Below are 12,662 nucleotides of genomic sequence, written 5' to 3'. Positions count from 1 at the left end.
CTATTTCGGTGGGCCTAGAAATGGCCTTGTTTTTAACAAGGGCATTTTTGACCAATATAAAAACACGGGCACCTACGTTTCAGGCTTTCAGCTAGCTATTTGTAAAACGTTGGAATTGCCACCTGCTACGCTACATATTATTAGGTTGGTCTCATAAACGACAAGACGTTTTGGTGTTTGCAGGTAGCGTGAGTAATAGTCAATTGTGGCATAGCTGCTTCGAATGAATGAATGGCATGCGCTCTTATTTGTTCTGTACTACGTCCAAGATCGTAGAGCTAGCACGTTCAGGTCAAATCTCCGATGCTCGCAAACTGTTCGATGAAATACCCCACAAAGACTCTGTTGCTTGGAAAGCCATGCTAACCGCCTATTCCCACGTGGGACTTTACCAACAGAGTCTTAGTCTCTTTGGTAGCATGAGAATCTCCCCTTCCAAACCCGACGACTTCTCATTCTCTGCGGCCTTAAATGCATGCGCTTGCGCCGGTGCATCCCATGTTCGTTTTGGAGCAACCCTACATGCTTTGGTTGCTGTTTCATGACATTCTTGAGAAGGATCTGGTTTCTTGGAATTCAATGTTGTTTGCATTTGGACTGCACGGGAGGGCTAATGAGGCTATATGCTTGTACTGGGAAATGGTGGCGTCTGGTGTGAAACCTGATGAAGTAACCTTCACAGGGCTGTTAATGACTTGCAACCACTTGGGGCTTATAAATGAGGGCTTTGCGTTCTTTCAATCAATGAGTTTGGAATTTGGAGTTTCCCATGGAATGGACCATGTGGCATGCATGGTGGATATGCTTGGTCGCGGTGGATACGTGGCAGAAGCAACAAGTTTAGCTGAGAAGTATTCAAAGACAAGCATAACTAGGAGCAATTCATGCGAGGTTCTACTAGGAGCATGTTATGCACATGGAGATTTAGGAACCGGGCTAAAGAACTTGGAGCCTGAAAAGGAGGCTGCTTATGTATTGTTGTGCAAGTGGGAAGTGGAGGGAAGCAGAGATGGTCCGGAAGGGATTGGTGGATCAAGGGGTGAAGAAGAAAGTGCCTGGTTACCTCTTTTATATCTGGAAACAATGCAGCATATCCCTACATGCCTGACATATCTAAGATACTATACTTTCTTCAATTGGAAATGAGACATACTATATGGCCTATTAATTTTGATATTGAAGTACCTTTTATAGATTAGTGAAGCATATGGGAAAGATAACTTCATGTGCAATTTTTATTGTCTACTTTGGTGCCGCCAAACCTGAGATTAATTTAGAAATTCTTTCAAACGATAAACTACCACCTGGCCTGGCTTTCCCTCGTGGCTGCCAATGAAAAGGACTTAATTCTGTACTAGCACCACATTCTTCAATACAGTATTTTAAGTACACCTGTCATTAGTATTAAGTAAATATTTTTTTTTTGAAAATCACAATTTTTAAAGAACCTCACTCATAATTTATCATTTCCAATATATTTCAATTAATAATAGTTTTGACTCAAATATAAACAAAATTTTCTCATGTAATTTATCACTAAATATAGAATTGTGTTATGAAATTAAAATAAATTCTTGTGATATTTCTTAATTTGAATCAACTATAAGTTTGAATAAGAATATATAGTTGTGTTGTTGACTTGAATGCTTAAATTATGAAAATATTTCTAATTGTAATAACATTGATTAATATGTTTATAAATTTTTATTAATTAAAAATGAAAAAAAATTACATCTCACTAGAAAAAAATGAATGAAGTGTTGTCATATACCATTTTTTTATGAGACGATAACTTTTTAATAAATAATAAAATTGATGGGGTGTATCAGGTGAGAGAATGCTCATAACAAAAATAAATCTAAACCGTAAAATATTATTTAATGATTACTTGACTACTTAAAATATCACATGATTTTGTGATTATATCTTAGTCATTCATTTTTTTGGGATAAAATATTTATATCATTTTATTAATAAGGAAATAATTGATATAACCCTCAATCACATCAAATGATTTAATGAGTGAAAAAACCAATTTGATGAGAAAGTCATTTTTTCACAAGAATGAAAAAAAAAACAATTTGAATACAATCATATGAATGTGATTAAGATTAAAATCAAATAATCACTGAATTATTGTGAATGTATCTTTTTTTTCGATTGTTATAGATAAAAAAAATAAATATACAATCCTACTTTTGAGTTGGGTTGGATTGAAAAGTAATTTGAACTCGAAAAATACAAGTCCAAATTGAAGACCCAACCCAACCATTATAAGAAATGAATATGAGTACGATGATTTACGATGGTGTCTGTCTCTCTCTCTCACTTTCAGAACCGAGAAGTCATAGCCGGTTCGTTTAGTTTCCTCTCCCTCCCTTCCTTCCTTCTTCCCAAAGTCCGTTCAACTCCATCGCTTAACCTTTCACAATCCTTTTTCGGTTAATGCTTGACCAATTTTACGTTATTTTTGTTTTGCATTTACATTTTTGTCTCTTTTACAATGTTAATGCATGTTCAATTTGTTTAGTGCGTTGTCTGACATGAAGCCCAAAACTGATGTTTTGGTAACCGTAACTTTCAGTTTTTTTAAAAAAATTATTTTCTACTTGACACCTTTTGCTTTATTTTTTTTTCTTTTTCAATTTTGTTTTTCCAATTATTTGTTCTCGAAATAATTAGGGTTTTTGTCTGTTATTTGAGTATGTTCACGTTTTGGAGTTTTAGTGTTACTCATTTACTTGAATGTGTTCGTTTGCATGTTTTCATTTGGTGATGATGCCAATGTAGATTCTAAAGATTCACATACAGCAAGGGGTGGTCACGTACAATTTGTGAGATAGGTTTTTATTGTGATTGCACTGCTGCTGTTATAATGGATTCAATGATCCAAACCATCTATACTTGTGTTTCTATTATGTTTAGATGTGTTTGGGATATCAATGATTCCTACATTCTTTTTAAGACTTGAAGTGAATGATTTAGGATCTAATTGTTGCATGTTATTAAAAATATGCAGGGTGAATCTGAAATCGACTTCTGTATACCGATTGGGGGACTGGTGGGATGTTGGATTAAATGTAGCTTCACTTGGCCATAGCATCCACTATAATATTTTCCCATCTGGATCTTTGATGGACTGCAATAAAGAAGAGGCCTTAAGGGCCAAGGACATTGCTGAAAAGAAGATGGAAAACAGGGATTTTGTTGGGGCTCGCAAAATTGCTCTAAAGGCTCAGCAGCTGTACCCTGATCTGGAAAATATAGCTCAAATGCTTGTTGTTTGTGATGTGCACTGCTCTGCTGAGCAGAAATTGTATGGTAATGAGATGGATTGGTATGAAATTCTTCAGGTCGAACAGACAGCTGGTGATGCAATAATTAAGAAGCAATATAGGAAGTTTGCTCTCCAACTTCATCCTGACAAAAACAACTTTGCTGGTGCAGAAGCTGCATTTAAGTTGATTGGGGAAGCTCAAAGAGTGCTTTTGGACAGAGAAAAACGTTCTCTCTTTGACATGAAGCTTAGAGTTCCAATGAACAAACCTGCTATGTCACGTTTTGATTCTACAGTGAGGAACAATGTAAGATCCCACTCTACAAGCTCAAATGCTCGGCAGCAACAGCAGCAATCTAGGCAGCCAGCACAGCAGCAGCAGCAAAATGGTGACCGCCCTACTTTTTGGACGGTCTGCCCATTTTGTTCTGTTAGGTATCAATATTACAAAGAAATTTTAAATAAATCTCTTTGCTGTCAAAATTGCAAAAGGCCCTTTTTTGCATATGAAGTGAATGTACAAAGTACATCATCACCAGCATCTAATTCAACTCAGCAAGCTTCTGACCAGCAGAAAGATGGTTTGAATCATGGTACTTTCAAGATGGGTGCTGGATCTCATGGCAATTCACAGGCTGAGAAGTCCAATATGGGGCCTTATGATAAAAAAAGACCTAGTAATGTCTCTGGAAAACCATATGGAAAGAGGAAGAGGAAGCAGGTGGCTGAATCCAGTGAAGGTTCTGATTCTATGAGAACCAATGATTCTGAAGAAGATATAGTTGCCGGCAAGGATGGTAATTCTGGAGTAGAAAACCATTCAACTTCAAGAGAAGGGCTTCCACGCAGATCTACACGGCAAAAGCATCAAGTTTCCTACAAGGAGAATGTGAAAAACAGTGATAATGGCTTCTTGAAACCACGTGGTGATGGTGAAAGTCATGGTGAGACAACTAAAATAAATGATCAGAATGGTTTAGCTCCTGAACTTAAAGAAGTAAAACAGAAACAACACTTGTATTCTGAAAGAAATGAGGAAACTAAGACAGATAAGGGAAAAGATGCAGTGGGAGGGTCAACACAGATGGATGGAACTTCAGAGCATTCCCCAGATTCAACCTCCAAAGCAGAAAATCATCCAAATGTTTATGTCTATCCTGATGCAGAGTTCAGTGATTTTGACAAGGGCAAGAATAAAGAATGTTTTACTGCTGGGCAGATATGGGCTATTTATGATACATCAGAAGGCATGCCTAGATTCTACGCTTTAATCAGAAAAGTTCTGTCTCCTGGATTCAGGCTGCAGATAATATGGTTTGAACCACATCCAGATTGCAAGGATGAAATCAACTGGGTAAATGAGGAAATGCCTGTTGCTTGTGGGAAATATAAACTTAGTGACATTGACATCACTGAAGATCATCTAATGTTCTCTCATCCCGTTTTGTGTGAAAAAATTAGCCGTAATACTTTTAAAGTGTATCCTAGAAAAGGAGAAACTTGGGCCCTTTTTAAAAATTGGGATATTAAATGGTACATGGATGTGAAATCTCATCAGCTGTATGAATATGAGATTGTTGAAATCTTGACAGATTATGTTGAAGGTGAGGGTGTATATGTTGCATACATGGCTAAGTTGAAAGGTTTTGTAAGTCTCTTCCTTCGAAATATTAATGAAGAAAATAAATCATTTCAAATTCCACCACAGGAATTATTTAGATTCTCTCACAGGGTTCCGTCTTTCAAAATGACTGGTCAGGAAGGAGTGGGTGTACCAGCAGGATCTTATGAACTTGATCCTGGAGCTCTGTCAGTGAATCTTGAAGAGATTGCTGTTCCTGAAACTTCAGATGTGAAGGTTGGTCATAGTTCATCTGGCCTTGTGAATACAAGTCCTTCAGATAGATCAGAACTCCTTATGACATCTGAGGGAGATGCATCTATTCCCAAGGTTAATTTGGAAAGAAGCAATTTGGCAAGAGAGAACAAGGATTCTGTTGATGACAGTGATAATTGTTGTGCCCCTCCAGTATTAAGCTCAGAAACCATCGAAGTTCCAGATACTCAATTCTTCGATTTTGATGCTGGGAGGGCCCTTGAAAAGTTTCAGATTGGTCAGATTTGGGCATTTTACAGTGATGAGGATGGATTGCCAAAATATTATGGTCAGATTAAAAAGATTGCGACAAGCCCGGATCTTGAATTGCATGTTTACTGGCTTACTAGCTGCTGGCTACCAGAGAATACCATTAATTGGGATGACAAAGATATTCTTATTTCCTGTGGCAGATTTGAAGTTAATAAAACAGATGATCTTCTCAGTGTTTATAGTACTACCTCTTGTGTTTCACATCAAGTGCATGCTGATGCTGTTGGTAAGAATAAGAATTATGCCATCTTTCCGAGGAAAGGTGAAGTTTGGGCATTATATAGAAAATGGACAAATAAAATGAAATGTTTTGAGATGGAAAATTGCGAGTATGACATAGTTGAAGTTGTTGAAGAAACTGATCTGTCCATAAATGTTTTAGTTCTGGAGTTTGTTAGTGGGTATACTTCAGTTTTCAGGGGCAAATCAAATGAAGGATCATCAGTCAATCTACGAATACCCAGAGAAGAGTTGCTTAAGTTCTCCCACCAAATCCCAGCTTTCAAACTGACAGAAGAGCATGGCAATCTTAAGGGCTTCTGGGAACTTGATCCAGGTGCACTACCAATGCATTATTATGGCTTGAAATGAAAGGCCATGGGTGACTGAATATCCCTGTGTTTTCTTTTAATTAGATGGAACTAGTGCTAGTAGCAACATTTTGGTATTGTGTTGACTACCCCTAGGAAATGTGAATTGTTAGTGGTAAAGGCTGCGGATTACTAACGGAAGTGAGGTATACAAACAACTCACTACTCATCGGTGCATTTACTATATTATTATATAAATGCAAGTCATATTATCTTCTTCCCTAAGTTAGATATCTTTCTTGTAGAAAAGACTGACTGCCATGTATGCAGCTGGATTTCTCAATGTACTTTGCTGGAACTTTCAGCCATGGCGAATATAAATAACACATCTCCCTCTCAATAAACGTTTTCTTTTCTGCGTTTTTCAATGAATGATGTGAAAAGCAAATCCAATGCACAAAAATGGACTTAGGCTGTCCTTTCTGGAAAAATTTCTCAATGATTATTTATAATAAGAAAACTTGAGGTGCATTAGTTTTAATTTACGAAAGAAATTTGTTTTTTTTATTCATGAGAAGAATTTGATTTATTTTATCTTGTAGTACTTGTTTTACAAGAATTGGAAAACTTATCTAATCTCGGATGAGTCCACTGGGAAGCAACAAAAGTTTTTTTATTTTTTTTCTTAAATATAATTTTTTTTTAATTATCTGAGTTTTATTTAATGAAACTATCTTTAAAATATTTTTTATTTGGTAAGATTCAAAACCTTTTTTTATATATTTGATATCAAATTTCAACAATAGATAACTTAGAAAAAATATTTATTTTTAATTAGATATGATACAATGAAATTAATTAATTTTTTTAGTAAGTATAAAATATGTTTTTTTTATAATCTACACCAGAGGAATAAGATGCTAACACCTATAAAAAAATGTTTGAACTCCAACGTCATGAAAAGCGTCGAAAGGGGGTGGCTACTGGAACTAAAAAAACTATTGATGATGATCCTTGGATCAGAGCCATTCTTTTTGTATCAATTAATAAGATTAATGTTTTATAATACAAAATGGACGGATTCGATTTAAAACCATTCGGGGTCCTAATATTTTGGGAATGGGAATCATTATAAAGTAAAAGTAGCCGCTAATAGAGTCAAAATGTTGCAGACCTGAAAACATTTGAGTCTTTTTTATTCGACTAAAATATGTTTTTAAGTTTTAAAAAATATTATCTAAATTTTACTTTTAATGTTTCCTAATAAATAGAATGTCATATCTTCAACTAATCACTTAATACACAATCATGGTTATTTTGACAGTGATTGGGATGGTTTCAATTGATGATATAAAAAATACAACAAGTTATTGTTTCAACTTTGGTTCAGGTATGTTTTCTTAGAGTTCAAAAAAGCAAGGCATAATGGCTCAAAGCACAGTTGAGGCAGAATATGTGGTAACCACTGTAGCTGTGAATCAAGCTATTTGACTCAGGTGTATACTGCTGATTTACATATGGAACAAAAGGAGCCTACACAGATTCTTGTTGATAATCAAGCAACTATTTTCATTTCAAATAATCTTATTTTTCATAGCATGACTAAGCATTTCAAAATCAAGTTATTTTTTTAAGGGAAGCACAGAGAGAAGGTGAAATCAAACTAATTTACTGCAGAACTGAAGATAAGTACAGATGTCTTAACAAAAGCTCTTCCAAAAGCTAGATTTGAAGCTTTAAGAAATAAATTAGGTGTCTACAACCATTGAGGCAAGAAGGAGATTTGTTGAAACTGTGACTACAATGACGGCATATGTAGATGTTTTAGTTAATTTTTAAAATTTAAAATTGTCTGTTGCTTAGAATCTATTCTTTAGGAGGTATAATTCTGTTTTTTATCATACTAGAAACTGTTTTAATCATGCCTAAAAATAAGAGATTTTCTGTTTTGTATATTTGACTCTAGCTCTATTTAAAGAGCAAATGAATAACAGCTATGCATCCTTCCAAAATATATATGTTCTTCTCTGTTTTTTCATCTAATCTTCAGCAAACTCCAACGAAGAGATGAATCAGCAAAGCAACTAAACTAATGGGAGAAGACCTTATAAACGTGTCGAGGAACCTTCCGAAATATAGCCAACATGAGATCCAAGTAAAGAGGGAGTTGAACCAACACAAAAAATGACACTGGCAAACATGTCACGGCACATATGAGATAAACTGAGGATTTCATTCCATCTTCAATGATGAAGTAATGTCATGCACAAAATGAGACCAACACTGATGCTATAGATGTCCAGAGTGAAGTCATTCCCATGAGAAGCTTCTTTTGTAAGTCCTTTTCTTGGAACCTTGATGTGAGTATTGAAAGAAACAAAACAAGGGCTGTCACTGAGGAGCAAAGTGCCACAAGTGATGCCACAGCAAAGACTTTGAAAGCAGGTTGTTCACTCAACACTGGCACACCAGTTACCTCATTGGCACCACCTGGTATTGCTGCTGAGTTTGTGAATGCAACCGTTTCAACAAGTGCTGCTACTAGTGAGCATGACTCTGAGGTCTTGGACAGCCATTTCCTTCCCTCTCTCACCAGTGGTTCTTGAGTGATGATGAAAACCTGTTTAGCTGTTTGTCCCTTGTTGTAACGTGCATAGAAATTTGGTGCCATGGAATTCTTAACAAGCTGAAAAGGCACAGCAAATATTTTTGAGCAAGGGAAAGTGGAAACTTGACTCATTTATAGTAATTTCAAACTTATTGGTAATGAAGAATATTTACCTTGTACCACTTATATTCCCACTGCATTTGCATGGCAGCACCAGGGACACGCCAAGGCCTATGTTCCCTATACATGGCAGCAAGGTGCAATGCACTGTTACCTTGATTATCTATATGACGAAATGCACTTTCCTTTACCAAATTCCTCTTTGTGAGCAGCTTGTAGACACGAGGCTGCCTGTTCTCTATTGCCAAAAGAACAACATTCTTGTTGTCAGAATCAACATCATGGATGGCCACTGGGAAGGTATCTAGCATCTTCTCCACCATTTTATTCACTCCCATCTAGGCTGCAATTAAAATTGGTGACACACTTCTCTTTTTCTCTATGGCTTTTTTGTTCATGTGACTATCTTTGTTTTCCATATCATTGTCATGCTCAAAAACAAAGGAGTTTTTCCCAGTATAGTCATACTTGTACAAAGAAGCTCTCTCAATCAATTCATCCATCACTAGCTTAGCCCACATGTGTTTCTCCTTCCTTCGTTGGATTTTGCCTATCCAAGATGGTCCTGTACGTACGTGTGTCACTCAATTTAGAGAAGTAGTAAACATAGAAATTGGTTGTTTATATTATATTAGTCCACTAAACCTCATAATTAGTCCATCTCATGTGGATACTTATTGTATGACAATGAAATGATACATGGTGAATTGGTGATGTATGTATGCTTACCCACTCCAAAAAGTATTAGCAAGGCCTTCATCATAATGGTCAGAAATCGGATCAACACTTTTCAATTCGGAGGGAATCGGTAGAGTTTATTTTCTTTCTTTGCTCGCTCTTGCACTGTGTAAAATAAAATAGAATGTGTCAGAAAATGGGTATTGACTATTCAGAACATCCTAAAAGTTGACCATTTTCACTAGCAGCTAGCATGGATGCTGCGTTATAGTAGTACGTGAAAATGAGAAAATAGAAATTGCCTTAGCTTGGAGTATAAATAACAGTTTGCTAAATGCTAATAAAATAGTAATCAATATAATAAATGCAGCACTTAAAATTCCACAATAGTTTATAAACTCTAATTTATGTTTAGAGTCAGAGGGTAGCACTAACATGGTTTTACAAGAGGAAATGAAGGTTTTTACCATAGTTGGTGTGGGATGATTTTGGGAGATTCTCTTCATCATCAGTTCCAGCTTTACTATGTTTTGTACCTATTGCTGTAACCAAGCATAACAGATTGAAGAGTTATACATAGGCTGGCCATGTACTTGAAATAGGTAAAACAAACTGAATATATGAAACAGGATTCACGCACTCATAACTTTAACAGCATTCTTCAACAAATTTAAGAAGCTGAAGCATGTTCTGTAGTTCATTGGATAGTTAAAATGTGTATCTTCTCTATTACTACTTAGGTCCTCTGTTTCTTCCTTCCACTCATCAACAAGCAAACCTGCCATAACCGTTTGTCAAAAATATACGAGAGACTACAAAACTAATGTGTACCATGAAACTCAATCCTCTATGACAGGTAGGTATGATGAAAAATGTAACTCCGTCCGTACTTAAATATAAAACTTAATTTTTTATCTAGTTCACCTCTAAGAAAGTCGATTAATATAGTTAATTTGTTAATAATTTATATTATTTTGTCAAAATTACCCTTAAGTTTCTTGGGGTTCAATCTCTCTTTAATGTGTGTTATTCTTCTTATTTAATCTTTATAAGAGAGAGATTCTTTTAAGACAAATGTTAATCACTATTTATAAAACTTTAGTTAAAGAATTAATTTTTTTTATTGGAATGCACAAATTATGTTATTCGTGACTTTTTTAACCCTCTTTTATGATTTTGATAATAAATACTTTTTTTTCTTTTAATATCTTAACTAATATCCTAAAAACCCCGACTAAACATTAATAACCACTTGGTTTATGTGCATATATACATGTATGTCCAATAAAGCGCCAAACATTGTGTTATTATATGGTTTGCATGCATCTTCAGAAAATTGCGTGCCTGTTAGAGTAAGCTGAAAGAGGAAGCAAAGATATTATATAACAATTGAATCACCTAGGAGGCAAAAGCTAATCAGAATGTGGAATGAACAAGTAAGTGCTGAAAGTATGAAAGATACATAGCAGATTTTTAGTTTTATATATATTTCCTGTACAGTACTCGGAGCTAACTCAGCTAATTAAGAAACATGCAATATGGGTTATATATATCTTTTGTCCCCCGTGAACATTTTCTTTCTATGCAAGATAAGCATTTTCTTGATGTTGAAAGAGATTTGATTCAATATACCTCGACAAGGCCAAAAGGTTAAATGGCAAAAGGCTTCATGTTCTTTTTTCCCTAAGCTAGAAAATCTGATCTTTTGCGGCCAACCAGGGTGTATACACATCCACACCATTTGCTGAAAGGGAGGGATAAATATAACGAGTGATGTAATAAAAAATAAAGAAGAAAATTTTGACTTCAATGAAATAAAATACCAATATATGCTGATCCAAGTAAATTTGAATTCCGTCTCCTTAAATGTAATAATACTTTTTAAAAAAAAAATATAAACAAATGCTTGATATATATACTAATAGATAGATGCTTGATATAAAGTGATTCATCAAAAATTAGATATACGTAATTATCAAAATTATATTAGATAATTTAATGATTAGCTAGATTTTTCAAATATATATTTTGAAAAAAAGTTATTAGTTAGATTAAGTTCAAAACAATAATAAATTTTTAACCACGATGGAGGCAGATATACGAGGACTTAGTTCAATCTTTAAGTCTGATCCTTACCTTTTATAAGCTCAAGGTATAATAATAAATAAGGATCCTAACATGTACATGTATTATATATATATATATATATATATATATATATATATATATATATTACATATAAAATATTTAAATTTTTTACTCGTAAATATATAAAAATATAATATATTGCATATAGGAGTTTAAAATATTTTTAGAAATTAAAATTTTATTATTTTTAATGCTTGAATAGTTTGAAAATTAGAAATTGAAAGAGTTGTCAAAAAGAGTTATTAACAAGAAAATTGAAAATAATTATTTTCTCACATTAAAGTTGTCCGGCCTTTTTTGGGATCGGACCCTCTTTAATCATGATCCTAGCTTGTGTGATCGCTACCCAAAAACAATCCTCAAAGCCGACTTGTCGATCTTCATCGTCACCATTGTAAAAAATAATAATTATTTGACTATGACAGTGGATAATTTTTCTTTGCAGACATCTTACAAACTTCTATTTCATACACATGTGAAAACTCGAACAAGATCAAAAGTAAATACATATCATTTAGTGTTCAAGAACAAACTTTGAAATCTGAACTTACAGGATATGATATGCCTTATTATTGTTTAATGGCAATCTAAAATATATATTTGGGATTCATGGATACCCCACCGCCATGCAGGTCTCCCAAAATAGTCTATCTTCGGATTCATTCACAATAACTTCATCGATCCTTGTTTCTGCTTCATCTTCTAATGCTGCAACTTCATTGCCACAAAATTCAGCAAATTCTTTATCATCTTCACTATCCTTAGGTAGGCCACGAGTACTAGTCGTGTCACAGCTACATGACTCAGCATCATCCTCATTATCATCACTGATAGCTATGCTGCTGGGACACACAGTGAAAAAGCCATAGTCATCTTCAGAATCTGCACTATCCTCAATTAGTAACAAAGCTGACACATCCATAGTACTATTCATTTCTTCTTCACAGCAAAATTTGTCTCTTGTTCTTAACTAGGCATATTTTTTAAGTATGAGGGGCTGCAGCTTATTTTAATTACTCGCTATTGATTTATGGTATTAATGGTAAGCTGGTCATGTATGTATTATTGTTCACAACTATTGGTAGATCTTTTGCTGGCATGCGTCTCTATTGATGTCATTTCTTGTCAAACAAAAAATTGTTGTAATTGGTT

General features: G+C 34.6%; 1 protein-coding gene and 1 pseudogene across 2 annotated transcripts; one reads left to right on the top strand and one right to left on the bottom strand.

Annotated features, from left to right (window-relative positions):
• Window positions 1-2,310: 2,310 nt before the first annotated feature.
• LOC114392205 lies at window positions 2,311-6,360 on the top strand. Of its 2 annotated transcripts, none has more exons than XM_028353258.1 (2): window positions 2,311-2,354; window positions 3,020-6,360. In XM_028353258.1, exon 2 carries the CDS (start codon window positions 3,135-3,137, stop codon window positions 6,015-6,017), a length of 2,883 nt encoding a protein of 960 aa, XP_028209059.1. In that variant the 5' UTR covers window positions 2,311-2,354; window positions 3,020-3,134; the 3' UTR covers window positions 6,018-6,360. The 2 variants fall into 2 exon arrangements, with proteins under 2 accessions (XP_028209059.1, XP_028209058.1); XM_028353257.1 differs by having other exon boundaries at window positions 2,311-2,398.
• A 1,605-nt stretch (window positions 6,361-7,965) lies between these two features.
• Window positions 7,966-10,147, bottom strand: LOC114393465 (annotated as a pseudogene).
• Between the last annotated feature and the right edge of the window lie 2,515 nt (window positions 10,148-12,662).

Source organism: Glycine soja, chromosome 17 (assembly GCF_004193775.1).
Source record: "Glycine soja cultivar W05 chromosome 17, ASM419377v2, whole genome shotgun sequence".
Classification (NCBI taxonomy): domain Eukaryota; kingdom Viridiplantae; phylum Streptophyta; class Magnoliopsida; order Fabales; family Fabaceae; genus Glycine; species Glycine soja.
The sequence above is the reverse complement of the archived record's forward strand: the minus strand, read 5'-3'. Positions and strand labels throughout refer to the sequence as shown.